Source organism: Amblyomma maculatum, chromosome 1 (genome assembly GCF_055883805.1).
Source record: "Amblyomma maculatum isolate TAMU_Amacu chromosome 1, ASM5588380v1, whole genome shotgun sequence".
Classification (NCBI taxonomy): Eukaryota; Metazoa; Arthropoda; class Arachnida; order Ixodida; family Ixodidae; genus Amblyomma; species Amblyomma maculatum.
In genome coordinates this window covers 196,481,938-196,508,121 of record NC_139344.1, presented here as the reverse complement: position 1 = coordinate 196,508,121, position 26,184 = coordinate 196,481,938, and the positions used below count along the sequence as shown (strand labels likewise).

Genomic DNA, 26,184 nt, shown 5'->3' with positions numbered 1-26,184 from the left:
AAGGCAAAGCTCTTGAAGCACGCTGCTAAAAAACTTCAAATTGGCAACTTCTGCTTTCTTCAAGGCTTCATCTTCCAGTGGAAATTTGTGCCTTATATAGTCACATGTCACAACAAAGCACTGCCAAACAGCAGAAAAAAAACTGCTCCTTGTCGCTGGTAGGCACCCTCTCCACAACAGATGATGTGCGGCTCCCAAGGACCAGATCTTCATTGCCTTTTTGGTTCTTTATACATTGGTAGGCAACCTCCAGTGGTAAAGCACAGGCCTTCATGGCAGAGGGATTGCCAAACCTAGCCATAAGATCCCTTAGGAGCTGCACCAAGAGCAAGAGAGACTGGAGTTTATCAACTTGAGGTGCCTGGGATTGAAGTTAACAGTTGACTTTTTAAAAAACAGGAATCACACTCTTCAAGAAAAGGCCATATGCCAAGTTGACGTCAGAGGACAGGAAATAGAACAGCCGTTTTTCACGGGTAAAGCTAGCATGTCCTGTACCCTCGCATGAAAGCTTCACTCTCTTTGCCGGGGTTGCATCCATCTTGCCTCTTGGCTCCTTCCGTTTTCGGCGATTTTGCTTAACTTCATCATGCTTATCTTCTCCCAAAGCTGTAGCTCTCTTGGGGATCTGATACGACCCTAGAAAGGATGGATGCTGCTGGTTTTTTGGCTTTGTCTCATTTAGAAAGAAGCTTACCAAAGGCTGCCACTGCTCTAGCAATCTGGCCAGGCACTTTCCCAGCAATAGCCACCGCGTCAGCACGTACTTCAAAATCTTCCTCACCTCTGTGTTGTGCATTTCTTGAAATTCGATGAGCCTGTCTTTTCGCTTGGCGCTCTTCTCGAGGAAGTAAAATGTCCACAAGCACCTCGTCGAATTTTGCAGGTAAGCAGGCGGCTCCTTTCTCGGCCACAAGATTGATGAGGTGACACGGGCAGCCAACGACTAGCAAGCTCTCATGAGCTTCTTTTAGCACAACTGCCACGCCGTTCTTTTTCCCAATCATAACATTGGTGTTATCAGCGCAAAATGCAATGCAGTTCTCCATGGCTATATCGCGCGACTTGAGCGCGTCTAGAACGAGGTTTCTAATTTTCCGTCCAGTGGCCTCTGCATGGAGTTCTTGCATACAAAGCAATCGGCTTTCGATATGCCGCGATTTCTCGATGCAGTAAGTTGCCACGACGGGATACATTTGCAACGCGCTATCGTTGCTTCCATCCACAGCGACTGCGAAAGTATGGCGTTTCACAGACTCCAGCATTGATCTTTCGGCGTCCGCAGCCATTTCCCCGACGATTGCAGTTGCTTTGGTACGTCCGCATCCGTAGCGCTTCGCGTCGTCACATTTCGGGACCATTTTCCGAAATAAAGGTCCCGCGTAATCACTCACACTTTGCGGCAGGTTGTGTTCGACAAGAAATCCTGTGAAGAGGCACTCTACACGGATCACACTGTCTTTGCTGTTGTTTTGGAAGAAACTGCCAATGCTGCCCTGCCCTTCTGCAGCACAAACACAGTTCTTATGCTTTTGTGAAGCGAGGTGTACCTTGATGTCGTTCTTGCCTCCGTGCGCAACGCTCACATCACAGGCGCACGTGGTACAGAATCCATATTTGTCACCTTATCGTGAACTGTCAAAGCACGGAAACTCGGTCGTGTCGTGTACGATTTCCGAAATACTTGCAAGTACTTCTTGGTTTCCGAAAGCACAAGCTATTGTTCCAACCTGGGGAAACACAAAAAGTAGCTTGGTGTTCCGCACTTCACTCGACAACCTTAGAAAGCCAACTGAAGCCTAGCACGGCTAGCGTACCCACGACCATATAACGATTGGGTTGATAAATGGCGAGCCAGCCCGAGACGAGCCAATCCAGAAAATTCAATATGGCAGCGCCCATCGGTTGCTCGCGCTTGTGATGGTGTCGAAGGCCACTACCTCGATTTAAGGTGCATGCTGGCGACTAACTGCTCCCATGTTGCTTTCCAGCATGGTTATATAATAGGACGTTATAGGATTATAGCTTAGATAGACCGCGAAAAAAAAAAAAAAGGAAAAAAAAAAGACAGAGAGTATTAAAAAAAAGAAACGCTGGGCTGTGGCGGCTCCTTTTCGGGGGATCTGAGGTCGCGTCCGTACAATCGGGAGATGTAATCAAAATTCAGGAGACTCCAAGACAATTCGGGAGAGTTGGCAGGTATGCTATTCTGTCTGCGACCATTGTTGATCGTGACGGTTCCGAAAGATGACCTATCACACCATCGACCAGCATAGCACAACTCAGTAACATGAGACATGCTGCCGAGCGCAATACAGGAGAGTCAGATGGCATAATGAAAGCTGCAGGAATAATCTTTTACTGCCAGGTGCGCTAACAGGCCGCCCTTTAGTCGAGATCGAAGGTGAGGCCAGCGAGCTTCTACATCTACTGCGACTGCGCACCGCTGCCAGCTGCCGCCAAATTTACACCTACAAGGAATGATCGAACACCCCGTTGCCACGACCGACACTGCCTTCTTACACAGGCAGACCACTTATTGGAAGTTTTAGGGCAATGATCATATAATCGAAAAGTCTGGTCAAATTCGGAAGTCTTCTGTGCAAATTGGAAGGGTTGGCAGGTATGCCACCACGTGACACTACCGTATTTGCTCGAATGTAACGTGAGGGGCGACTTTGCATATTGCCTAGTGGGAAAAAATAAAACCGCGAATGTAACGCAATATAACCACTTTAAAAAGAACCTTTTAAAGACATTGTAGCCCTTGCAGCCTCATCAAAAATGCTAATTCGTTGTTGTCGTCGGAGGCAGAGTTTTCAGAAGCAGAGTCTTCCTTTCCACTATCACTAGTAAATACGGTATACATGCCTGCCAAACTTTTTTTTGCATTGAATTCAGCAAGGGGTACTACTTGCTGTCTCTTCAAGGAGGAAAGAATAGAACAGAGCTTTCACAATTCACATTTTACCTCTGTGGTTGAAAAAGCATTGGCAACAAGTATGCCTGGTACCAATCAGAAAGGACCGACTTCTATTACAATGAGGGCCGACAATAAGGCAAATCTGCTAAGCCTAGAAACAAATTTCAGACTTTCTATACATTCACAAGTTCTTGTTATTACGACCTTGAATATAGCATTTCAGAAATCAAGAATTTTTAAGAGTTTCAAGAACGGCTATGAACCCTGCATAAGGAACCCTTATAGAACACCAGCTAAATGAAGGCTCTGTTGCAAACCAAGATCATGCCTCAGATCATGTGCTCACTTTCTTAGCATCACATTTCACCACCAACTTGGATTTCTGTGCCCATGCTTCTTCTGTTCTTGGCGAGACTGGGCATGCAATTTGGTTCTATATTATTCAGTTTTATTTACAGAAGATAAGAATCTAGCATAAACTACAAGTTTATGGCTAATGCCCAGGTAGGGAACATTTCTTTAAAATTCATTGCTCTGACATCTGCAACTTCTTCCTTCAGTCACACGAATAAAAAAACGGGATATTGCTTTCTTTATGTAAAGTCCTGTATTGTAGCATCAATGGCCGCAAATGCTACCAACAGTTTTTATTAACAAGCTTGAGACTACAAGGTGCTTTCCAGCATAGAGGCAATGGCTATGGCAATCCTTTCAATAGACTTCGCTGTCTGTACAAGCCTAAGTAAATAAATTATGGTATTTTTCCCTTCCTTCACTTCCTTTTGACCAAGGCACCCACCGATATCGGTACCAAAATGTGAGCATAATTTTTTGTATGTTTTTGTCAAGTAGGTATGCTTGTAGCACCCTGCCTCTGCTGTCAATCTATGTGCAGCTTGTTGCTCGGGTTCTCATAAGCATTGTGTCCTCCTTTCGTAACACGAACTGTGCTAGTAGGCTGCCATGCCATTAGCATGCATTAAAAACAGATAAAAAATAGAAAAATAACACTAACTTTCACTTTTTTTAGGCACAATAAAACAGATAAGGCAGGCAGTAAAAAAAGAGAAGGTGACATACTTCTTGTCCTGTTAGAAACAGTAGAATATCTCCTTCAATTTCTTCACACATGTGTATCTGGATGACTGTTCTGATGGCTGCTTCCAGATAGTCTCGTTCTGGTTCTGGTGTGTAGAAAATCTCCACAGGATGTGTCCGCCCAGGTACATTCATCAGTGGAGCATTATCAAAATAATTCTGTAGAAGACAGCAAACAAACAGTCTACTATAAACAAAGCCATTTTCATTTCGGATACTGTCTTAAGTTTCCAGCCCCCCCAAAAAAAACATACATAGAAATTTTATGACTGAAGGATATACAAAGGTAACTGTATTCTTAACTTCCAGGTGCCAGTAAAAGGCGCTTCTAAGGCTTGGCAACTACAGCATTTAATAAAAAGCTAATACTTTCCAAAATTGCTCTTGAAAGAGCACAAGGCCCGATCATCAAAGCAGACGCTTGCAACGAGCACAGATAAATGTAAACACCTTGAAAAATTTTGCAAATTGCCAAAAACAACCCTGAAAACCTTCAACAATACTTGCAGCATCGAACCCTTATCAAAGATTTTGCGGGCTTTGAACAGTATCCCAGTGCACTCTCGTGCATGGGCGGTTTATAGCTATATGCTCAGAAGTACTATAGCTTGAGCAATGCAATCACTGAAATACCCTGGCTCGGGCTAGGACCCCTTGTCTCAGGATGTCATAAATAAATTCCTTAAGTTATTTCTCTCTGTATTGTCGCTTCAAATGCAGCTGCATTATAACAGGCCGGGCCGGGCCTCAATTCTGAACACAGGGCCAGGACGGGCGCACGCTCAGAATTTCAGCCCGTGCACATCTCTAGCATGAATTATAGCAGAATGAAGCATACAACGCCCTTTCCTGCCAGATTTCCCGTTGGATCCATTTCCACATATGGTATACATGAGTGATCCCCATTCTAGATTGTTTGAGTGCTTTCAAATGGAATGGCATACCAGAATGTATTAATTTGACCCACTAACCTTTAAACCACCATATCAATAACCAATGGATACAGATGAAGGCAGACTAACGGGTGGATTAACGTGACTTAGTAGATCAGATAAGTATTATCCTGCAGCTGGCCCACCCCAGCGGAATTTCAGAATTTAAAAACTTGGTGGCGCCCTCAGCCTGGTTTCTTGGGAGTCATGTGACCTTGATACCACTGCCTAGCTCTTGAACAATCGGGGGAATTTCGTTACAGAGAAACCGGACATTTTTTGCAAAACAACATAATTGTTGCCACAATAATAAGCTTCTAACTAATTAGCATACCAGGCTGCATTAATCTGACCCACTAACCTGCCTTAATTCATATCAATAATCAATGGCTACAGTTCAGATTGGAATTATCCTGCAGTTAACTGACCCCAGCGGAATTTCAGCGGTCCTCAGCATGGTTTTTTTGGGAGTCATGTAACCTTCATAACACCCCTACCTCTTGAACAATCAGGGAATTTTGTTACATAGAAACTGGACATTTTTTTTTTTTTTGCACGACAACAAATTAAATGCTGTCACATTCATTTTACGAAACTGCGCGAATGAAACAAGGAGAGAGCGAGAAACGTGTGTGTTCCTGTGTTTTTCGCTCTGTCCTTGTTTTATTCGTTTTGAAAATGAGTGATTTACACCAACTAGCCAGCCAGAAGACACTGCTGTCACATTATTAGCTTGAAAAATCAACAACACATAGTGAAAACAATTCAATCAGCAAAGAAAATAGCCAGTTACAAAGCTTGCCGTTCAATTGCACTGAGTGTGGTCTCAATAGAACAGTGTCCTTAACCTGTGTTCCCATGTGTTGCATACTATGAAACACGTGCCAGCACAGAGAGCATTTTAAAGCTCATTTTCTGTGCACTTAGTCCATACAGCAGAACCGAGCCATTACATTTAGTCAGGTGCTAATTCTTGTGGGATGATCTTAGAACAGCTTCCATACATTTCCATGCAAAATAAGATCATAGGGTTTCAACCCTGGTTACACCCAAGATCAAGCAAAAGCTGCACAATGACATATATTTGGATTCTACTTGTCAAAATCTTTCCAAGAATAATGACTTCCCATTGTAGCGTAAAGTTCAATGTTTATTGACAGGATATATGGCTAGATGCTGTAGTGTAAAGTTCAATTTTTAATCACAGTTAACTACTTATGATGCATAACTAGTAAAGCGTTCAGTTAGTCATGTGGTGATAAGGGTGCGTAAGTCGCGTGGTCATGCACCAGTTCCGTACAGCATACACTATTGGGATCGAAGACATACTGCGGTGCCACAGCTCATCAGTTGCCCGCGTGTCACACCAAGTGGGATGCTTTCCTAGGTAGTTTAGTTACACAATAATGTTATTTATTTGATATGCGCTTCAGCCTAAGCCTGCTTAAGCTTAATTTGAGTCACGCCCACTCATCCGGCAAGAAAACAATTCAGCGAGTCAGCGAGTTGTCGAAACATAGCCTGGCAAGTTTTTACTACGATGATGATGCGCATCAGCAGGCATTGTTGATGCTGTATTGAGAGAACCAAAGCTGTCACGCAATCAGTCAGAGGTAAACGGTCAGTGAATTTCAAAGAAGACAGTTGCCTGCGAGAGAAACGGAGCTGTCCGGTGCCTGACAGAAGCGGCGCCTACAAATGCTCCCTTGAGCCTAGCACTAAAGAAGGCAAGTTGGGAACTATGCAAAAAAGATCGTATAATGCTAATGTGAACAGGTGTACTCCATGCTGTGAATTCTAGCACAATGACTGCAATCGCCATCACTCCGGCTTTGGGAGAATGTTTGTTTTCCCCGCACAGAGAAGTCTTTGACAGAAAACACCCTCAATTTAACAGTTATTATTGCGCTTAAGGGTACCAGTGCCAGAATTAGACCTCTTATGACCTGCAATGACTTTTCCCAAGGCGCTGTCTCCTGCAGCTTTGACGTAAGCCCAACCTCTAAGGCACTTAAAGGGAAGCTGAAGCGTATTTCGCAAAAAATTAGTTTTGTGCGGCATTTTAGTTTTTCGTCCGCTGAACAAGACAATCATACTACCAGCATCTCGGTACGGGTCAGCGAGCTTCAATAAGGGTTAATTTTTTAATTAGGTTATCCCTGCTGTTATTATTTAAGACAGCAATAAATTTGAGCACGCTTTCTTGACGCTAGAGCAAGGGATCCACGGACAGCTTGCGGAAGACGCGGCATGTGGAGGCAGTTCTGCGTTCGGACGATGCTTGAGAGAGATATTGCCGCACGAGCAGCACGGCAATCCAGGCACTGCGTTATAAATGACTAATGCAAATGCAGCTTCATTCTACCGATCATATTCATTTCGTTTGCTGTACCTAATTGGTAATTGTTGACGTAGCCGAGAAGGGCGGCAAGCTGTGTAACAACAGTCAGCAGCGAATTGAGTTTTAATTCGGTATTCTCGGTTAAGTGTAACGACGAGGAAACCAGCAGTGCAGCAGTGGTATTAACCTAATTAGGTGTGGGAACAATGACAGGACGACCGCAGACTTCAGTTGTGCTGATTAATTGAAATCCCAAATGGCGCAATCGCTGCCAAGATTCGATTATAGTCATCAACACGCAAATCATCAGTGCAAAAAACACAGCTGATTCCAAAGGCAAGATTTTTTTTTCCTTTTCATGACACAGGCCCCCAGCGCCGAAAATTTCTTATCCTCTGGGGGACTATAAAGCACCATGCCGCCTGGACCACCAAAGTTCGCAACACGGAAAGCCGGGCTGATAGCCACCAGTTGTTTCAAGTACTCACAGGAATGCTTGTTTTCTAATGACACAAGAAAACAATTTTCGAACATTGAACGACGTTTATTTTACAACTGAGGAAAAGAGGCTCTAGTCAAAGGGCGTCGAACAGCGCAAAGCGCCACTTCACAACAGCTGCGTGTCTGCTGATTGAGCTCATGCGATCGTTGAACACGGGGAACCTTCAGCACGGATTGATAGGACTGGAGAAAACAAATGGCACCAGCAGTAGACTATGCTGATCCGTAGATCCCTAAAGCGCGAGACGGAGCGAAGCAAGCGTGTAAAACGTGCGGCTGGCCGGCATTCCCAAACATATGTCACAGCCGCCTGTTCCCCAGTTTCTATGCCCCGCCTCCACCGCTCCCGGCAGCGACAAAGGCATGACCGCGGCATGTTTTTAACAAGCGATTTCTGTTTTTCTTATTAACAGAATTGAAAAAAAATTGACACACATAATTAACAATACCCCTTCTCTCCAACCACAAAATTTCATGAAATTTGAAAACAGCTTCAGCTTCCCTTTAAGCAGCGCAGTGCAAGACTCGAGCAGTGCGAAAGCTCCAGCCTGTCCCTGTGGCATTTGGCCCGTGAGCTCGCACCCACAGTGATGCACACGAGAGAGTGCCTAGTGTGCTCTCCTATTTGGCACCTTGTGTGGTGACAATCAGTGCACGCATGCGTAAGTCTCGTGGGTCGCCGCACATATGGCAGGCGGTAGCTGGTATGCCGGTGGGCTGCATGTCGCTGCAAAAAGCGCACCGGTAGCGTGGGTGCACCATATTCACACTTTCAGAAGATAGACTAATCTGCTGCCATGTTTTATACATGTAATTATCAATATATTGAACTATTTTGTGATCCTTTGTGAGTTAGACATTTCTGGAATTGACTGCATTAAAGGGACTTAAAAATAGGTATCCAACTCACCTGAAATTTGCCAGCATCAAGTGTGGCACTCATAACAACGATCTTGAGGTCCGGACGCTGGGTGACCACTTGCTTGAGGACTCCCATGAGGATGTCTGTAGCCAAGGTACGTTCATGGGCTTCATCTAAGAGCACAACACCATATGCCTCGAGCAGCGGGTCGCTCATGGCTTCCCTCAGAAGCATACCATCAGTCATGTACTTCAGCAGTGTCTTTGGAGAAGAGCAGTCCTCAAAACGAATACTGTAACCCACTTCCTGGCCAATGGCCACATCCATTTCCTCAGCCACTCGTGCAGCAACACTCATGGCTGCCACCCTCCGTGGCTGCGTGCATGCAACACCACGGCGACCTCCTTTTTGACGCAGGAGCTCAACACACCACTGTGGAATCTGCAGAAGGGAAGAACAAATGCCTATGAACCTTGCATACAGCCTAACATGACCACCATGACTTAAAACCCGAGACAAATGGACGAAGCCAAAAGCCATCGACACAAAGAAAAGCATAGGGAATGTTTAACCAATGCGAAGAATTAATAAAACGTGAGGATAATTGCCTAGAATGAAGAAAAAACATGCTGCCTGTGAGATCTGAACCCACGACCTCCGAATTTCACATACTGTGCTCTACCACTGAGCTACGGTGATGGCTGTTTCATCTTCGACTTTTAAAGTGCTTCATCATCATCATCATCAGCCTGATTATACCCATTGCAGGGCGAAGGCCTCTCCCATATTTCTCCACTTAACCCGGTTCTGTGCTAGCTGCATCCACTTGACCCCTGCGAACTTCTTAATCTCATCCGCCCACCTAACTTTCTGCCGCCCCCTGCTACGCTTTCCTTCCCTTGGAATCCAGTTTGTTACCCTCAGCGACCATCGGTTATCCTCTCTTCGCACTACATGTCCTGCCCATGTCCATTTCTTCTTCTTAATTTCTACTAGAATGTCGGTAACTTGAGTTATTTCTCTGACCCACTCTGCACGCTTTCTATCTCTTAATGTTACCCCTACCATTTTTCGTTCCATAGCCCTCTGGGTTGTCCTCAACTTAAGTAGAACTCTCTTGGTTAGCCTCCATTTTTCAGCCCCATAGGTGAGTACAGGCAAGATGCAACTGTTGTATACTTTCCTCTTGAGCGATACCGGTAAGCTGCTAGTCATAATCTGCGAGTGCTTGCCAAATGCGCTCCATCCCAATCTTATTCTTCTTGTTATTTCCTTTTCATGGTCCGGATCTGCGGTTGAGGACTCCCTTCTTATGTTGCTTATGTTAAAGTGCTTATGTTGCGTAATTTATCTTTGAGGGTGTTTGCCAGTGCCACCCTCCTCTACAGCAATAGACGTGGAGCATCCCGTGTCCCACCGAAAGTTCAAGTAGTACATCACATGTACTATTCGAGCATTCGCATACCTACAAACATCCTTCACATTTCTGCAATAAGTAATTTTTTTCCTGATGGCAGAGTTTTTCGAAATATGCTTCTATGCATGCAAAAAAACTTCACTATCGAAACTGCAGTGCGAAACTACTTCACTAAGTCGAGGGGAAAAATATTACACGCATTTCAATGAAAGGAAGAAACGAAGTTTGTAGCATCGCAAACTTCCGTTATATAGAGGTTCAACAAGCGTGTCTTCAAGATACACATGCACGCACAACATGCACACACAACACACACAATGTGGTTGCACCCGTGTCAGACTATGCACTTGCCTGGCCTGACCAAACATTATGAGGCAAGTGGATTCTGCAACAAGTGCCACAGAGGTCGATTGTGTGAATGGCACTGAGCTTGTGTGACCGGGGTATTAGCCATAGCTTACTCATTTCAGTTAAGTAAACATTCAGTTGAGCAGACTTTCTTTGTGGTTCCCTGAAGTTCATTCAAATTGGTATTTCAACAAAGTTGGGCTTATGATACACTTTCAGTTTCTCAATGGACTGGTAAGTAAGGAACCTCCCACTGTTCAAGGATATCAAATGCGCAGAAAATAATTAAATGACTAAGTACATGGCATTTTCCAGTGAATATTTCTGCTGTTTAATAATAATAAAAATGCTATATTGTATGGGCTTTGGTATAAAAAAAAAAATGCGACCACACACAACAAAGAGCAAAGCTCACCTGTGTAGTTTTACCAGATCCAGTCTCGCCAACCAGCACAAGGATCTGGTGGGTGCTGAGATACTCAAAGAACTTCTCTCGATACTCCCACACTGGAAGCGCTATGCGCTTGCGGAATAATTCATAGTATCGGCTGGAGTATGGAAGACCGGTCAGAGTATTAAGCTGCTGCGACTAGAGAAAAAAAAATAAAGCACATTATAAAATTTTGATTCTATAGCCATGGTAAAGCAACAAGCATCAGTAATTCCTGTCAAACCACCAACCAAAAGCTGGATACAATGGGCACCAAATTTTCTCTCCCATAATAATAACCCTAACTATAAAATCAGATTTAATGGACCCATGAAAGGCTTTACTAAAACAAGAAAATGTGCATGAACAATAGGCCTCCAATCAGTCCTCTACGCAACGCAAAACTTTTTCAAATAGCCCCGTTAGCACCGGCCACATTGGCAATCGAAAATGATGCTCCTTCTCTCCCTGTCAACTCTGCGCACACTGGGGCCGGCGTGTGTCACCTCAATATCATCTTTGCATTAACTTTTTTAGCAGGACTCCCAATTAAACCACACCACCTCACAGCTACTAGGACCTTGAAGCAAACTTTGTGCGGAATTAGAGCTGCTTATACCTAAAATCCAGATGGGACCTAGCACTTTATCCAGAAACCAACAGAGAATATCTGATGGCATTTTTTGTTAATTCATGCACACTGACCACTAAACACCAGAGTGACATAAATTGCAGTCTGTACGCTAACAGACTGCAAGCTGCAAGCAGGCATCGATCCTATTGTGCAGACGACACATTAGTCACTTGACCAGGTAGGTCATCAGGGCTTACCTAGTAACCAGGATTCAAACTGCTATCATTAGTTAATCATTAAGCACGTGTAGTAATTTAGATTTCCATATCAGCCCTCTTTCATGCTTACCACATTTCTCATTCTATTCTAGGCAATTTCTCCTAATGGCATACACGAATGCACTAACTGTCCTAGCCTTATGGGGCATGCTTTGTTAGTAAAAAATCAAGGGCTTAGCAGGTGACATGACCGAACACTGACTCGTCATTTGGTTGTGCAATGTAACAGTACCACATGCTGTCACAATGCTGGAAGCAGCTGGCAACTCGGGATGCTCATTTAAGATGGGAAGGTGAGACAATAACCAAAATTCCAGGGCTCTTGCATACCGAGTCCGGCACACTACTCCTAGGCTATGCAGACACATTCATACAGCTTGCTTTACATTTGTAATGTGGGGTGGTTGCTTACAACCGGTGGCTGGATAATGTGGTACCTTAGGATTGTATGATAATAATAATGTGCGAGATATTAGAGGCACAAGCAAAGCGACTGGTAATTAAGCGAGCAGAAACCATATGTACGCAAAAGAGGAACCGCGAAGTTGACTGCTGACGGGAGCTATCAATGCTATCACGTCACACCCATAAAAGCAAGGCTTTTGTACTTTTTTGCAAGGGGAAGGGGATACCACCGAAGTTGAGACGATCTTTGATCTCTGCGCTTGCTGACAGCACGTTTTACAACTTCAAGGACGAGTTCACCGGTCCTCCTTGTTCATTATAACAGAGTGGTGCAGCCTTAGTTGTTCATTTTACCCGAGATGCAGTGCTGTAGCCCTAATAGATATTTTGACGGTAGTTCCACCTTTGTTCGTATTAAATGAGCATTCCTTATAATTGCTGCCATCATAAGTGGGCTTGACTATGCTACCTTCAAGAACATTACCAAGCAAGGAAAAAGCTCCATGAGAAAAAGATGCTCATATCTTTTCCCATGAAAGCAGCAAATAAATACATAAAACACATGCACACAGCACAAACAGGTGGATAGGGACTGCTTACCGGAGTAACTGACTGTGAATTATGGCAGTTCTCAATTTTCTCTCTGCTTCGGTCTTCTCGATCATAATCTCTGTCAAAGTCCCTATCCCTGCATGAATGACATGAATATATATATAAATGCAATGCCACTTCAGTCCTTTTTCTGCAGAGCTTTGGTAATGCCTGACACAAGAAAATCCTTTACCAACACTACAGGGAATAAACTGCAATGAATAAAATGCAACTAAAAGAGATGCACTATTACAAAGTGTCTGCAATACAACCTTCAAGTTGGCTTATTTTCACATTTTTACAAGTACATATATGTGCATTGCTCTTCCTTGCAGTGAGGACAGCACTAATTCGAATGAAAGTGATCTAAGCCAACTGGCAACATTCCTGACAAAAGCTTCACAAGCATTTTTAGTCCAATACTATTATATAATAGTCATGGACACTAAACCCAAGGACACGGGATCAAATCGGAGCTGTGGCAGCCGCTTTTCGATGGAGATTAAAAGCAAGGAACCTGTGTACATGCAAAAAGAATACCAAGCGGTCGAAATTTCCAGTGCCCTCCACTACAGCATCTCCCACACAGCCAGAGTCACTCTGGAATGTTAAACCCCATAAAACAACCAAATTTATAGTATGCGAGTTGGCTAAAAAAAAAAAAAGAAATTGCTTTGTTGCCATACTGCTCACATGCCCCATCATGCTTCCAGGAGTTTAAATGAACTGACATGTCTGAGCCTGCAGGAATAATTTTTCTATAAATTTACATCCTGTGAACTTTTGCCCACGACTGTACATGTCTTGTATTGACAGAGCATCAAGGTATAAAACTAACAACTGAAACACACCACTATTTACTTAAAAGACTTTAGCACATGATAGACGCTACAGTCAAGCAATAAGGAAAATCTGCTAGTCACTAATTCACCAAGAATGATATCCTGATGTCGGTATACATCAGATTTTTTAGATGCACAGCCCATTTTAGTAAATAAAAGAGCTGGAAATGCTTAATTCAAGAGCCATTCAGAAACAGAAACCAGTGCCTGGTGGCTGTTGAAACAAGCAGTTCCTTCCAATTTGAATAAATCATACATGTAATTCAGGAACATAAGTGTTCTTTCTCTTTGCCAAAACACAGCATATCCACCCCGCTCACACTCTAGCGCAGTGTAGTACACACTTTTCCTCAAATAAGGGAATGAACTCACTTATTTGAGGAAGTGCTAGCACTACGTTCTCAAATACGCTTTCAAGTGAAAAAAATCGGGAGCCCTTGTAGACTGCAATTTCTTTCAACTTGTCTATTTATACTCCTGAACACGTTTTTGTGGCTATGCAGCCAAAGCTACAGAGCCAAACTCATTAGAGTCAAAACGCATCAGCCCCTTGATAAATTACGCTGTGTGCTCTGAAATATTACGCCAGATATGCCAGAACTACATGGTGTAGTAACACCATGACAAAAGCTCCGCCCCCATAGCCTTGGCTCCATAGCCACAAAAACTTGTCTGCGAATATAGGAATCTCCTTGTACAGCCTCCCAGATTTTTCATTACGCTGCACAAGCGTCAACTACGTGGTGTAGCTTTGATGCGGCGAAGTGGAGCGAAAACCAGGGAAAGGGAACAGCATGAGAACCACTTATGCTGCTTTAGTGAGCATCATCTGCTTGCCTGTTCTGCTTCATGCAAAGTAACCCCCATGGATCAAGTTTTAAGCCCGAGTTCTAAGAGTGTTTGTTTCACATTTTATCTGCTGCATCTTTATGGTTCTGAATTGGTGCAAGTGTGTAATGTTCCAGACATGGTGCTAGGTGCACCGGTTGTGCGTGTGAGTACCATTTCAAGAGCATTTGTTTTAACTAAATTGATGCACAGATAGTAAAAACACTCTACAAATCATTTCTTTAACTAACAACTGCAACCGGCTCCTTGCGCAGGCTAGGCTTTGTATCGAAAATAGTGCTTTTTTCAAATGTCAGCATGCAGTGAATAACAAAAACTGGCCACAGCTTCTCGGGGCTTCAATGCATAAGGCAAAGGTAGCTTTCACCAGTCAGAACAGCTTAGCAGACAATGCTTACTTCAGCAGTAGGAATTGTGGGCATGCTCTTGCACTTGCATGCTTTCTCCTCTCCATCTTCCAGCAAAGCCAAAGCAGCACTAATCAGTTCACAGTTGAACAATATTTTTTTTTTTTTTTAAGTCCAGTAAGCTGTACCTCAAGATTTAGCTCAAGTACAATAATGAAGCAAATTTGGTATCGCAAACTAAAACTACACGAAAGGAGTGATCTTGTAGGCAAATGTGGTTGTAGCCGTCCAATGAAATCACTCTTCCCAGTAATGCAGCAAACATTGTTAACAATACGAATGCACACAAAAAAAAAACTGGAAAAATCCCCCTTGAGCGCCAAAATATTGCAATAACTTGCACACAATCGAAAGAACTGCGGGCTGCCTCTGCATGTTATAAAAAAGGGAAACGTTAATCACAAGGATTGTGTGTCATCAAACTATCAATAACAAAAAAATGTTACAATACTGTAATGCTAACTGACGTTAATATAATTTGTATGAATGCTGAACTTTGCTCTTTTTGATATTAACCTAGCACAAAAATTTGATAACATGTTTTTGCAATCAAATATTGGTATGAAATGCTAGATTACACTAAATACTAATATTAGTAGTATGAACACCAATATCAATAAAATATTGCATAAGTTAAGCATTTCATAATGCACTTGTAATGTTATAATGCAACATTTTTGATAGAAAAAAAGTTCACTGCAAAAACAAACACAAATGTGACAAGTTTTGAACTACCGACACTTAATGCTCAATGTTCAAACAGTCAAAAACTATAATGGAAGTTAGAATAAAAATCTTTACATTGCAAATTTGTTTCAATAATGTTTATGAAACACATACACTAGAAGAACAATACCACAATGTTGAAATTATGTTTCAGGCTAAAAAAAGTTTCCTTCCAGCATTTATTTCAAACACTGTTCAGAGCTTCTTCACAGTTTGTGCAGTAATGATACACTTCAACTAACAGAACAGTAGTATTGAACATGGACCTCTTAGTTCATGTCAGCCACAGCTTACATAAAGAGTGCTAAATTCTTTTAGTAAACTGTTGTTGACAATGCACCACCTCATGACACTTCATAGTATATAAACCTCATAACTGCAGGACGTGCTGTGCTGCACCCAGCCTTCCATGTAGTAGCTAGCTCCTAGCAGAATTTTCTAGTCGGCGGGTTTGGTATTTCAATATAATTAATGCTAGCTTAGTTATCCAGTGGACGTTTTACTGCCATTAGAAAAACATCTAATGTGTAACGTTTCGTAACTTCATAAAAAAAAAAAAAAAATGTAGGAACGTTGCATTAACGTTTGGCCTATACAAATTACGTTCTCATAACGCTTCAGCAGGTTTCTGTACGCGGCAACTTTGAAAACTATGCCAGTAAGTAACGCAGAAACAAAGTCATGGATTGGATCAGACCTTCACACGAAAACAATTAGCAGCAAACAAGAAAACGCCAATATTTTCTCAAATCTTTCAGTAGTGCCGATTGCATTGGTCGTGTGTTGCTTAAGCCCCAGGCACCATCCCTGCTTCGACGTCAACAACAGTAATCGAAAAACGTCAGGTAAACACCAAGACTACACTTCACAAAGCAAAACGAAGCATGCGCTGATTAACAACGTCATGGGGCGCTTAACGACCGGCATGACCAACGCACCTGCAGCAGCAAATCAAGCTGTAAAACGCTCACTGCTTCCGCCTCTACAGTGATCAAAGCAAAATTGAGAATTAGTAGTAGTCTGATGTGCCCTCATCCAATGAACAAGAGGGTAAACGTATTTGCTACGAAAGACTAACAGGAAACGACATGCTATTCAGCATGACGAGCGTAGCATGCGCATATTTTGTCAAGATCAAACCAGACAAGTGGGATTAACTGGCGGCGCCATTACATCACCTAACCAACTGCGCGGCATCGGCGATCAGAAGTCAGTAGCTTTTGAGTAATCAGAGAGAGGGGATATCGGCGTTACCGATGAGCGCAATAGTAAATAGGCTTAATAATAACGAATGGAGGCTTGCCAACATGTCACAGAATTAGCTTGACAAAAACATTAAGGGTGCCACCAACCTTTTCTTAGTCACCGGGGAATCCCCGACATCAATTCTGTGTCTTTTAGACATTCTGTGCTCTAGCACGTGCTGACGACCAGCTCCAGCACTTCCGAACAGCGTGATAATATGGCGCTACAGCCTCAACACAAAAAAGTGCTGGCGGCATCCATGGACCAAATGGCGGCGTGGACTGGTGTCAGTGACGATAAATACCCGCTAACAGACTTGTTTTGAGTAGCAGACTCAAATAAAACAAACCTATTAATATTTAAATCTGCGTTAAAACAAAAACAAACTGCATTTTTTAATTAGCGTGATGATAAATTTATGGCGTATTATTCATCGGTTATATGGGTTTAAAAAGAAAAATAGATACCTGCCTAAAAGGCAGCAGTAGCTGACAGTAGCCTTTGAAAAGTAGTCGTCTGGCTAGCCTAGCCACCCTAGAGGAGGCAATGGTGGAGTTATGGTCTACGGTTTAGCTGAACTGCAGTTGCGACTGCTGTAGTTTAATGGTGTTCAGCGGTGAACCGCTACGCTAATGGTCGTCACTGGCTTATGGTCATTTCTGCTTTTATTTAAGATAAAATGAGCAGGCTGCGTGCGACAACTGAATTTGCTGTGTGATGCTGCAGTCAACTAAAGTAAGCTCCAAAACCTGTGTTTGCTACATTCTTTGTATGCATCGGCGCTTCGAACCTAGCACTGGAACGAAATTTATATGTAGTGTGCAATATTGTTATGAGAGTTGAAGTTGAAGGCAGAAAAAGAGGGAGACGCGCACAGACCGATCTGGGCTCTGAGGCGCATGTAACCAGCTTTATTTCGTAAAGCCTTCATTTGTATTAAAACCATTTCATCCGCTACATTATATTACCTGTAATAATGATCCCAGACTAAGCATGATGCGAGTCCGATATTATAATTTTCGTGATGGGGGAATGCCGCGAAGTCTAGATATCACTACATTGTGTCACAACAAACGGAACTCGTCAGGTCGCCCACTCAGTACCAGGCAGGCTTGCGCGTGAAATGTATGCTCAGGAGTGACACCTCGGGGTTTTTTTTTTTTTTTTTTTTTTTTTTTCCCGCGTAACTCTGGGCAATTTTTTTAAACCCTCTCCCGCAGGAAACTACGCGGATTCCAGTTACTGCATTTTCCGTTCCTTTATTTCTTCGTACCGTCTCTAGATTTCGAGCGCTGCACAGCGGACGTTTGTGTGTTGATGTGGTGTGTGTAGTAGTGTAGTTCTCACGTAATGAATCTGCAATTTCACACCATTTTGTTTTGTTTTTCTAGATTCTGTGCATGAACGAAGGGATCCGTGCCTCTGTGAAGTGACGTGTGGCTAGGTCTTATCGGCTTTTCAGGACAGCGGGCCTTTTTCGTTCTTAGTCACTATTTGCGGCGTTCAGAAAATATAACTACTTGTAATCCGCCAATCGTCTTTGAATAGCATAAAAGATAGGCGATGCCTGGCCTTGGATAAACTGCAGATACGTCGTGATGCTGCCGAGCAAAATCTACCCTTTTGTACCATTCCTGCAGTTGGGACGTGTTATTTTGACGTGTGCTCGTGCATTACTTTTGACAGCGCTTTAGTTTAAAAAGAAATTTAAGCGTGTGGTCAAAATCGATATATATATATATATATATATATATATATATATATATATATATATATATATATATATATATATATATATATATTTATTATGGTGTCATTCCCGCGTTTTCCCTTCAGTCATCCGACCATAAAGCAGTCCAAGTTCATGTTGAAGATGTCAACCAGGTTTTTAAGAATACTCTCCTATTGCTGGCATTTCAGTCGTTCAGCAATACAGTTCAGTGCTCAGGAATAGAAAAAAATTTAAGGTGCATTGGCACAACTTGAGAAAAGCTGTTTCAATGAGCCCTGCACCTCTTTTTTTTATTTCTAAATTCATATTTTCAGTGCAAACATTAGCAAGCTGAGTGCAAGGTCATGGGTTGGAATCCCAACACCTGCTGAATTTTGAAGGAAGTGAAATGCAGCAGTGCCCGTGTGTTGCGCAATTCCATTCTATTAAAAATACCATTGCTTGTTTAAAAAAAAAAAAAAATGGGTGGTAGAAATTGTGCATAGTCTCCATTGTGGCAGCTCTCATAGCTCATATGTAGCTTTAGAATGTAAAAGAAAGCACATTTTAATAAGTGCACAGCAGTCACAAATTTAGTATAAAAAAAGGGGGGGGGGGGGGGGGTGAGTTTACATCAAGCACTTTTGAGGCTCATTAAACCCTAAATAATCATCACTTTATTAAGAGGAATTGTGTTAATGAGGTACTTGATTGGTTAGTTGGGTAATAAGTGTTGTTTTATTTTTTGAATGATGGTTTGATCATAGTATTGTACCATTTATTGCACTAGAAAAGCACCATTTACTCAAACAAATATATTGCCACTGACAGGCATAGCATCTTTGGGACACAGGGCTATATATTGTGCTGTGCTGTTTCAGATGCGTGTCTTCTTGGTGCATTTTTACACCAGTGCTAGGCAAGATTGCACGCATATAGAATAGGTATAAAAATGCCACATGGAGCAAAAAAGCTGTGAGCAACAATAAGAGTAGTGTAATGGACCATGTTGGAGTATGAGGGGGGTCACGTTGCTTTCTGTGCGTGCAACCAGCATCACCTGTCACCTTGGTTCATTGATTGTGGCATTCAGCTACAGAGCACGAGATCACAGCATTGAATTCTGGCTGGTTGATTTTGAGAAAACAAAAGATTCTGCAAATGTTTCACTTCCCGGTAGATGCCGCACCATGAGGGAAGTGGTGAAGGTGAAAAAGGAAAGAGGTGCTGCAGTGGAGGGCTCCGGAATAATTTTGATTGCTTGGAGGTATTAATGTGTCACGCAGCACACAGGTGCCTTTTGTATTTCACCTGCATCAAAACATGGCTGCAGGTTAGTTTGAACTCTGAAACTGCGGCTCAGTAGTCGAGCGCCCTACCTGGCTGCTGATCTACTGCGGTGGGTATACAGGTAGAATGCCAAAATTCCTGTGTGCTGTGTGCTGTGTAGTAGCAGTACATTTAAAAAAACCATAGATGGTCCATTTAATCTAGTGCTTCACTTGCAGTTATATGACTGTCTGATGAACTAGGGCAACTGTTGAAATTAAGCTAGAAAAACCCTTTGAGAGAAAAAGGCTTCCTTTTAAACCCCCCAATATATGGTGCTATGCATTAAGACAGTCATACAACTATGGCATGAAACATATATTCTGAACAGAAGCCAGCAAAAGCTACCTCAGTAACAAGAAAAATGCTTAGTGTGGGGTTTATTACAAAAATCATTATGAGGTTGTCACACTCACTCCATATCCTTTCTCACTATATCACCTCAGTATCATAGTTTGACTTAGTTGTGCTGGTTGGTGAAAGTGCATCGTAGAAAACAAAATGGACACAGGATGAAAAGCAGAAAGTGGGAAGCATGCACCCTGTCCACTTCTTTCCCTTTATTGACTGCATCTGTTAGTATGGTACCATTCTTTCTTTTTTTCTACCATGCATATATGTCAGTACCATTTGTCCCTTTTTGCTATGAACCATCATTACTCTTTCTCTTGCTTTCAACACATGATAGTGATGGCCTATGTGCCATAAAAACTGGCACAACACAAACAGTTTCTTGTTAAATTTAAAGAGACAAGGCATTACATACAGACACAAAAACACAAGAGGTCGACGAACGGAGACCTCACTTGTCCTTGTGTGTGTGTCCATGTAATGCCTTGTCTTTAAATTTAACATACAGAACTAACTGGACCAGCAACGTAAGTTGCAAACAACTTTCTTTTTTGGAACTGTTATACACTGTATGAGATCTGTTTCTAGAAATATTTGTTGTCCTATATATATTTTTATTATTACTGGAGCAGTATCTCTTACTTTTTGCTAGTTGACCTCAATACCTTCGTCGGCGCTGGCCATCAAAGCACCCTACTTTTTTGCATTGTCACATAAATCTAATTTTTTTGTCAGTGTGTCACTCTCTTTTGCTCTGAATTTATCTGGCGCTCGTAATATGCTTGTGACTCAAATTAGGGCCAGTCCTTCAATACAACTGCTTTGAAAGCAGCACTTTGGGCATTGTTATTTCATTTTTTTCATTTGAGACCATAATTGACTGAAAATACTGCCAAGTGAGTAGTTGGTTGAAGACGGTGCTGCCAACCTCTGATTAATAACCGGATTTTGTTATTATGGAAGCTTCTCTCCCAAGTGCACTTCTCACTGTCTAGAGGGGTCCAAAGAGCCAAACAAAAGTGCCTGCTTTAGTGGCTTTGATGTTCGGTTGTTCAGGCCAAGGATACAGGATTAAATCGACCTCCCAGCCTGCATCTGAGGCGGCGGCACCCGTCCCCTGACCTGCGTGTCAGGGGTTAGGTAGATCACCTTATCCATTGGACATTAAAGTTTAGTCTATCTATCTGTTGCAGTGGCCCCATTTCACTAGGCACGAAATAAGAAATGCCTGTCTGCTTTATAATTTTGGTGCATGTTAAAAGAACCCCATGTGGTTTGAATTATTCTTGAGCCTTCCATTATGGCATCCTTCATATGTAGGGGTTAACTTTTTAGTTTTTTTCTTCTTAATACTGGGCCAACTTCTTCAGATGGTTACATAGGAATGCAACTTTCGTTGTTTTTTCCAACTAATAGTATTTTCTACATACTAATTTTCTTTTTTTCTGTAAATAAAATATATGTTGTCTCTGTGTAGTCAAAAGAAACAGCTTTTATCTTGGCCTTTTGATTTTAGCACAACCAGTTCATGTAAGTGTAATAACACACAAACGGTCGTACTAAATGTAGGGGTGTGCGAATATATTCGAAATGTGGAATATGAATCCGGTATAAATAAAATTGTTTAGTTCGATTCATATCCAAAAAATGGATGTTCGAAATGTTATGAATATTTGAAATTTATAGATATTGAATTCACTGCCGTTTTCATCGCACTGGGTGTGCTTTGCCACAATGCTTGACTGCGGTGACTGTGCAGTGAAACATCCTCAAAACACGACGGGGCTATTTTGTGAAAAGAGCCTTCCCGACAGTGTGCACGAACCGAAGCACTTGACAAAACCAGGAAAAAACGTAATTTCATCTCAAATGCAAACAGCAATTGGGCAGAGGCTTATAAGATAAAATTATTGTGATGCAAACGGTTTTTCATGCCCATTTGATAATTTACGCTTTCGGTTAATTCAGACATTTTTTCTGGTTCTTTGAAGGCCTTTTCAAAAAATGTACCTTCTGGGAGTGGTTGAAAATTCATCTGCTACTGGTTGAAATCGTCCCTGTGAGATGCAACCGCCTGCGAAATGGTGATATGTGTTCTTGACAGCTATCGCCATCTGTCTCATATGCCTGTCACGAATATGAACTGCACATGGCCACCGAGGTCAGCTCCGGCTGCGCCGATCGCGGAGGCCAAGAACTGCACGTGCGCAGCTGGGGCTGGTGATTTGTTTTCAACCAGGGCAGAGGCGTGCATTCGCATAGCGGCATTGTGAAAAAGGCAGATTAATAAGAGTTTACTGTATTCAGCAACAGTGTGACAGATCCACCCAGTTTCATGCAGGTTCTTCCTGTACAAAAAACCGCTATACCGAATCCTGTATGAAATTTATGCTGGATTTTTCAGTAGCTACTTCTGTGCAATTCTAGTCTAGTTTTATTTACAAATACCCGGTGAGTTCTGAAACCAACAAGACGAACAATGTTTGCTATTTTTTAATTTTTCATTTCTTTCATTGATCAGATATTGTATATTCAGTTCCTTGTTCGAAGGTATTTCTTTGTTTTTTTTTTTTTCATATTCATACTTGATTCATTTTCAAAATTTTCTGTATTGCACACCCCTGATTTAATTTACAAAATGTAAGGGGAAGTTTAGTTCTAAAAATCTTGGTTATGTTCTGGTTTCGCTCTGTATTTATTGAACAAGAGGACCATGCGTCATGTTAGAGACCATAGTCATGTGATCTAACGAAGCAAACATAACTCCGTTGCGAGGGCCTCTGTGCAGAAACAGCTGCAATCCAACTGTGGCGAGGATGCTGCTGCATTCTCAGTTAGCAAAGACAGCCGATTTTAAGCATAAATCGTTGCTATGTGGATTCCGCAGCCATAAACATATCATATTTCTCCATGAACACTGACAGCTGTATAAGTTACTTGATTGCGGCTGTCTCATAGCAAACGTTACCTCGGTCAGAATGCAGGACCTATCAGTTACCAAGGGATGTATGCTATGAATACAGCTTGTATGCCACATATTGATCTAAATTTCCTCCCAAATGTCAGTCGAGAACAGGGGGCAAGAATTTTGTTCTTGTTGTGAAGGCAAATGAAGAGGCCCATCCTACATGTTATAAACCAATTGCTATAGGCGATCGCTATGTTATTAAATTAAAAGCTTTCTAGAAGAAAAAAAAAATAGTTCATAATTTTTGCTTTGCCCTCACACATATGTCTGTTGTACCTGCCGCAGTTCGTCCCCATTCGATAACAAATATATGCCGATTTCAGAAAACAGCGGCATGCGACGAAGACTGTCTGTTGCAGAACCAGATTTACCTGAAGCATGCTATTGAACCCATCTTACAGTAACAAGGGTGAGACGAGAAGAACACAAACACAAGCGCTGACTAACAACTGTATTTTATTGCCCTGAACCAGATTATATAGGCGCTAGGTCCAAAACAACAGAACGAAGAACCAGCACATCACTTCACGCATCCGTGGCACGATTATCACTCTTGTCTCCCTTTCTTCCAGTATTTCATCTTATCATTAGTGTTCAGAAATTACATTTATTTTTCGCTAAGGTGCACAGAAAAGTTACCGGGGAGCGCCAATATTAAGATGAAAAGCTGTTCGGTACATGCCGTGAAATTGCGAAAAAAGAAGTAGTTTACAAAGGTTCTTTTAATATGCCGGCAAAAGCCTTGCTTGAAAGAGCATATCTATTTTACTAATGGATGAATATATACATTGTCCCAAAGGATTATTATCCATCTCCTCCAAGGTGAAAATATCTTCAGGGGTACAAGTATGTGAATAAAACTTATTACAGCCTTAGTTCAGCTGAAATCGGCTGTACACCAACTTGGAATATTTCATTTCACCTGAGCCAAATGTTAATTAGCAACTGCTTCTTCCATTTGCATGCTTTTCAGACTTGGTTGGTTTGTGATCGAAGTTTCGTGTCTTGAATAAGGAGCACAGCAGCTGCACAGTGTCCACATTTTTTTTAGTGCACTATATTTAACACGGTCAAATCCAACCACGAATCTTGCATGAAGCCTCTGCCAGGCACAGGGAGGGAAAACCATCTGAACAGAGCGGATTCGAAACCAGGAATTTTTTCGTGGGAAGTGGGTACGAAGTCAAGTAGCTATCGCCACAGCCCATATCACCCCGCATGTAGCAGAATGCAACACATTCTTCTACTGTTCACTGCACGTCATTCGTCTCCATCAATTAACTTTCATCTTTGCGGAAAAGTGTTCACCTGTGGTACTCGATCATTTAACTATGCTGAAATCGTACCATTTTTGTTGTTCTTGCAGTCCTGCATTCAGCTTCAAGACACCGGGAGTATTGTGGTGTCGTCACAAAGTCCTAGAATTCTTGCGCTATAAGTATGCTAAAGGCCTATGCAGTCAGGTACGCGGTACAGCATGATCCCGTTTTCTCAATGGCACCGTCCCAGAGCGTCCTACTGAGCAGAGACAAAGTTCAGGTTGCATTTCAGAGACCTGTGTTTGTGGCAATGACAGTTCAAAATGCTTACATATGATCATGCATATATAGGAAGTTTGGGTACCGAAACCTTGAGGTATCGAAATTGTGCCCCATCACTATACTAGTATAACTGACACACGTTACGGCACTTTCTGTACTAGCCGTACCAGCTATGCGCAAACACTCCGCAAGAATAGCCAGATGCTGGCCTTTATTAAGAGGAAGTGTGACTGCGCATTGATCGTCAGAGGTGTGCAATTTGCTGTGCTTCCAGACACATCACCTCATCCTCTTCATACACGCATACTGCTTCAAAAAAATGTGTCCCACGTTTAAACTGCCTATGCAGAATAAAATAACGGAGAAACAAAACATCTAAGGTGTAAATCGCTGCCAAAAGATGCATTTAGTTACCCTTTTCAGATGAGAAGGGGACTTGGCACCAGAAAACACCCTACCCTGGAGTCCCACAAAGCTCAGACTCATCCAGACACCTCCGGTAGCCCTCCCACCCACCCACACACACACCCACAGGACCGATGTGGGGCTGGGGAAGCTTTTGTCTTTGAGGTGAGGGCCCTACCCGGGCACAGGGGCTGTCGTGCGGTGACACGCTCGAGGCGGTTGCACCATCAGGGTGTCAAGCAACCGGAAAAACTGGGAATTGTCAGGGAAATTTTATGCATTGGGAAAAATCAATGAAATGTCAGGGAAATCATCAAAACTTTTGCCATGTCAGGGAAAATGGGACAGTATATTCTGCAGTGCATTTTCATTTCAAACTGGCACAAAGCAAGTACGTTATTCAAGCAGTTTTTTGTGCTGTGTCTCTAGCGCGCGCTGGCCGCACCGCAAGGCGAGGTGCAATATAATACTTGGACTGCAGCGCACGGCTGAGCTGCCACAAGAAAAGAACCAATAATCACAGGAATTGGGTACTCAATAAAGTATGCGGAAGCGCTGCGTGAGAGTATTACGCGACAAGAAGCAGGAATAACCACGCTGGCAGCGGCTGTGCTGCTTAGTGCTGCCAAACGCATGCGTAGCCGTATTGGGTTGGATTGGCTCTGCTGTTTGCGGGGTGGGCAGTCGCGTGCTCAGAGGCTGGCATCGATGCGCTTTCAATTTTCGTTGAACTGTTGGCGTTCTTAACAGCAGTTAACTCTAATGACAGCCTTTTCATTGTCGTACATTGCTGAATATGAATAAATATTTTCCAATTTAAAAAAAAAAAAAAAAAGAGGGGGGAGAGAAGCGCTTACAAAGTGCATCAAAACAAATGCAGCCACAACTGTGCCAGCGACAACCAAGAAGGCATAGAAAGGGGCACACTTGCCCAAGCACACATTCACATCGCATTCAATCTGAAAGCTTGCCCGCGGTATCCTAGTCCAACCGAAAAAGGCACCGCCGATGCTGTTGAACCGGTGTTTTTATACCATACCGCACCCCTTTGTTTCCGCGTGCAATCATCATCTGTGTGGTGCCAAGTGTAGTCTCGATAAGCTTGGCCAT

The 26,184-nt window shown here is 42.6% G+C and overlaps 2 protein-coding genes across 2 annotated transcripts in view; one reads left to right on the top strand and one right to left on the bottom strand.

The window, feature by feature from the left end:
- The window catches only part of Dhx15 (DEAH-box helicase 15), a 62,429-nt gene extending 45,374 nt beyond the window's left edge, over positions 1 to 17,055 (bottom strand). The window contains exons 1-5 of the mRNA XM_084589983.1: positions 16,877 to 17,055; positions 12,710 to 12,797; positions 10,838 to 11,011; positions 8,706 to 9,098; positions 4,004 to 4,180 (exon numbers count right to left, since the gene is read on the bottom strand). Coding sequence (XP_084446109.1) covers positions 4,004 to 4,180; positions 8,706 to 9,098; positions 10,838 to 11,011; positions 12,710 to 12,797; positions 16,877 to 16,929 — 885 coding nt within the window. The 5' untranslated portion in view covers positions 16,930 to 17,055. The remainder of the gene's footprint in view (positions 1 to 4,003; positions 4,181 to 8,705; positions 9,099 to 10,837; positions 11,012 to 12,709; positions 12,798 to 16,876) is intronic.
- A 210-nt stretch (positions 17,056 to 17,265) lies between these two features.
- The window catches only part of LOC146205334 (transmembrane protein 127-like), a 32,696-nt gene continuing 23,777 nt past the window's right edge, over positions 17,266 to 26,184 (top strand). Inside the window, exon 1 of the mRNA XM_084589982.1 lies at positions 17,266 to 17,504. The gene's annotated coding sequence lies outside the window, so the exon portion shown is untranslated. The remainder of the gene's footprint in view (positions 17,505 to 26,184) is intronic.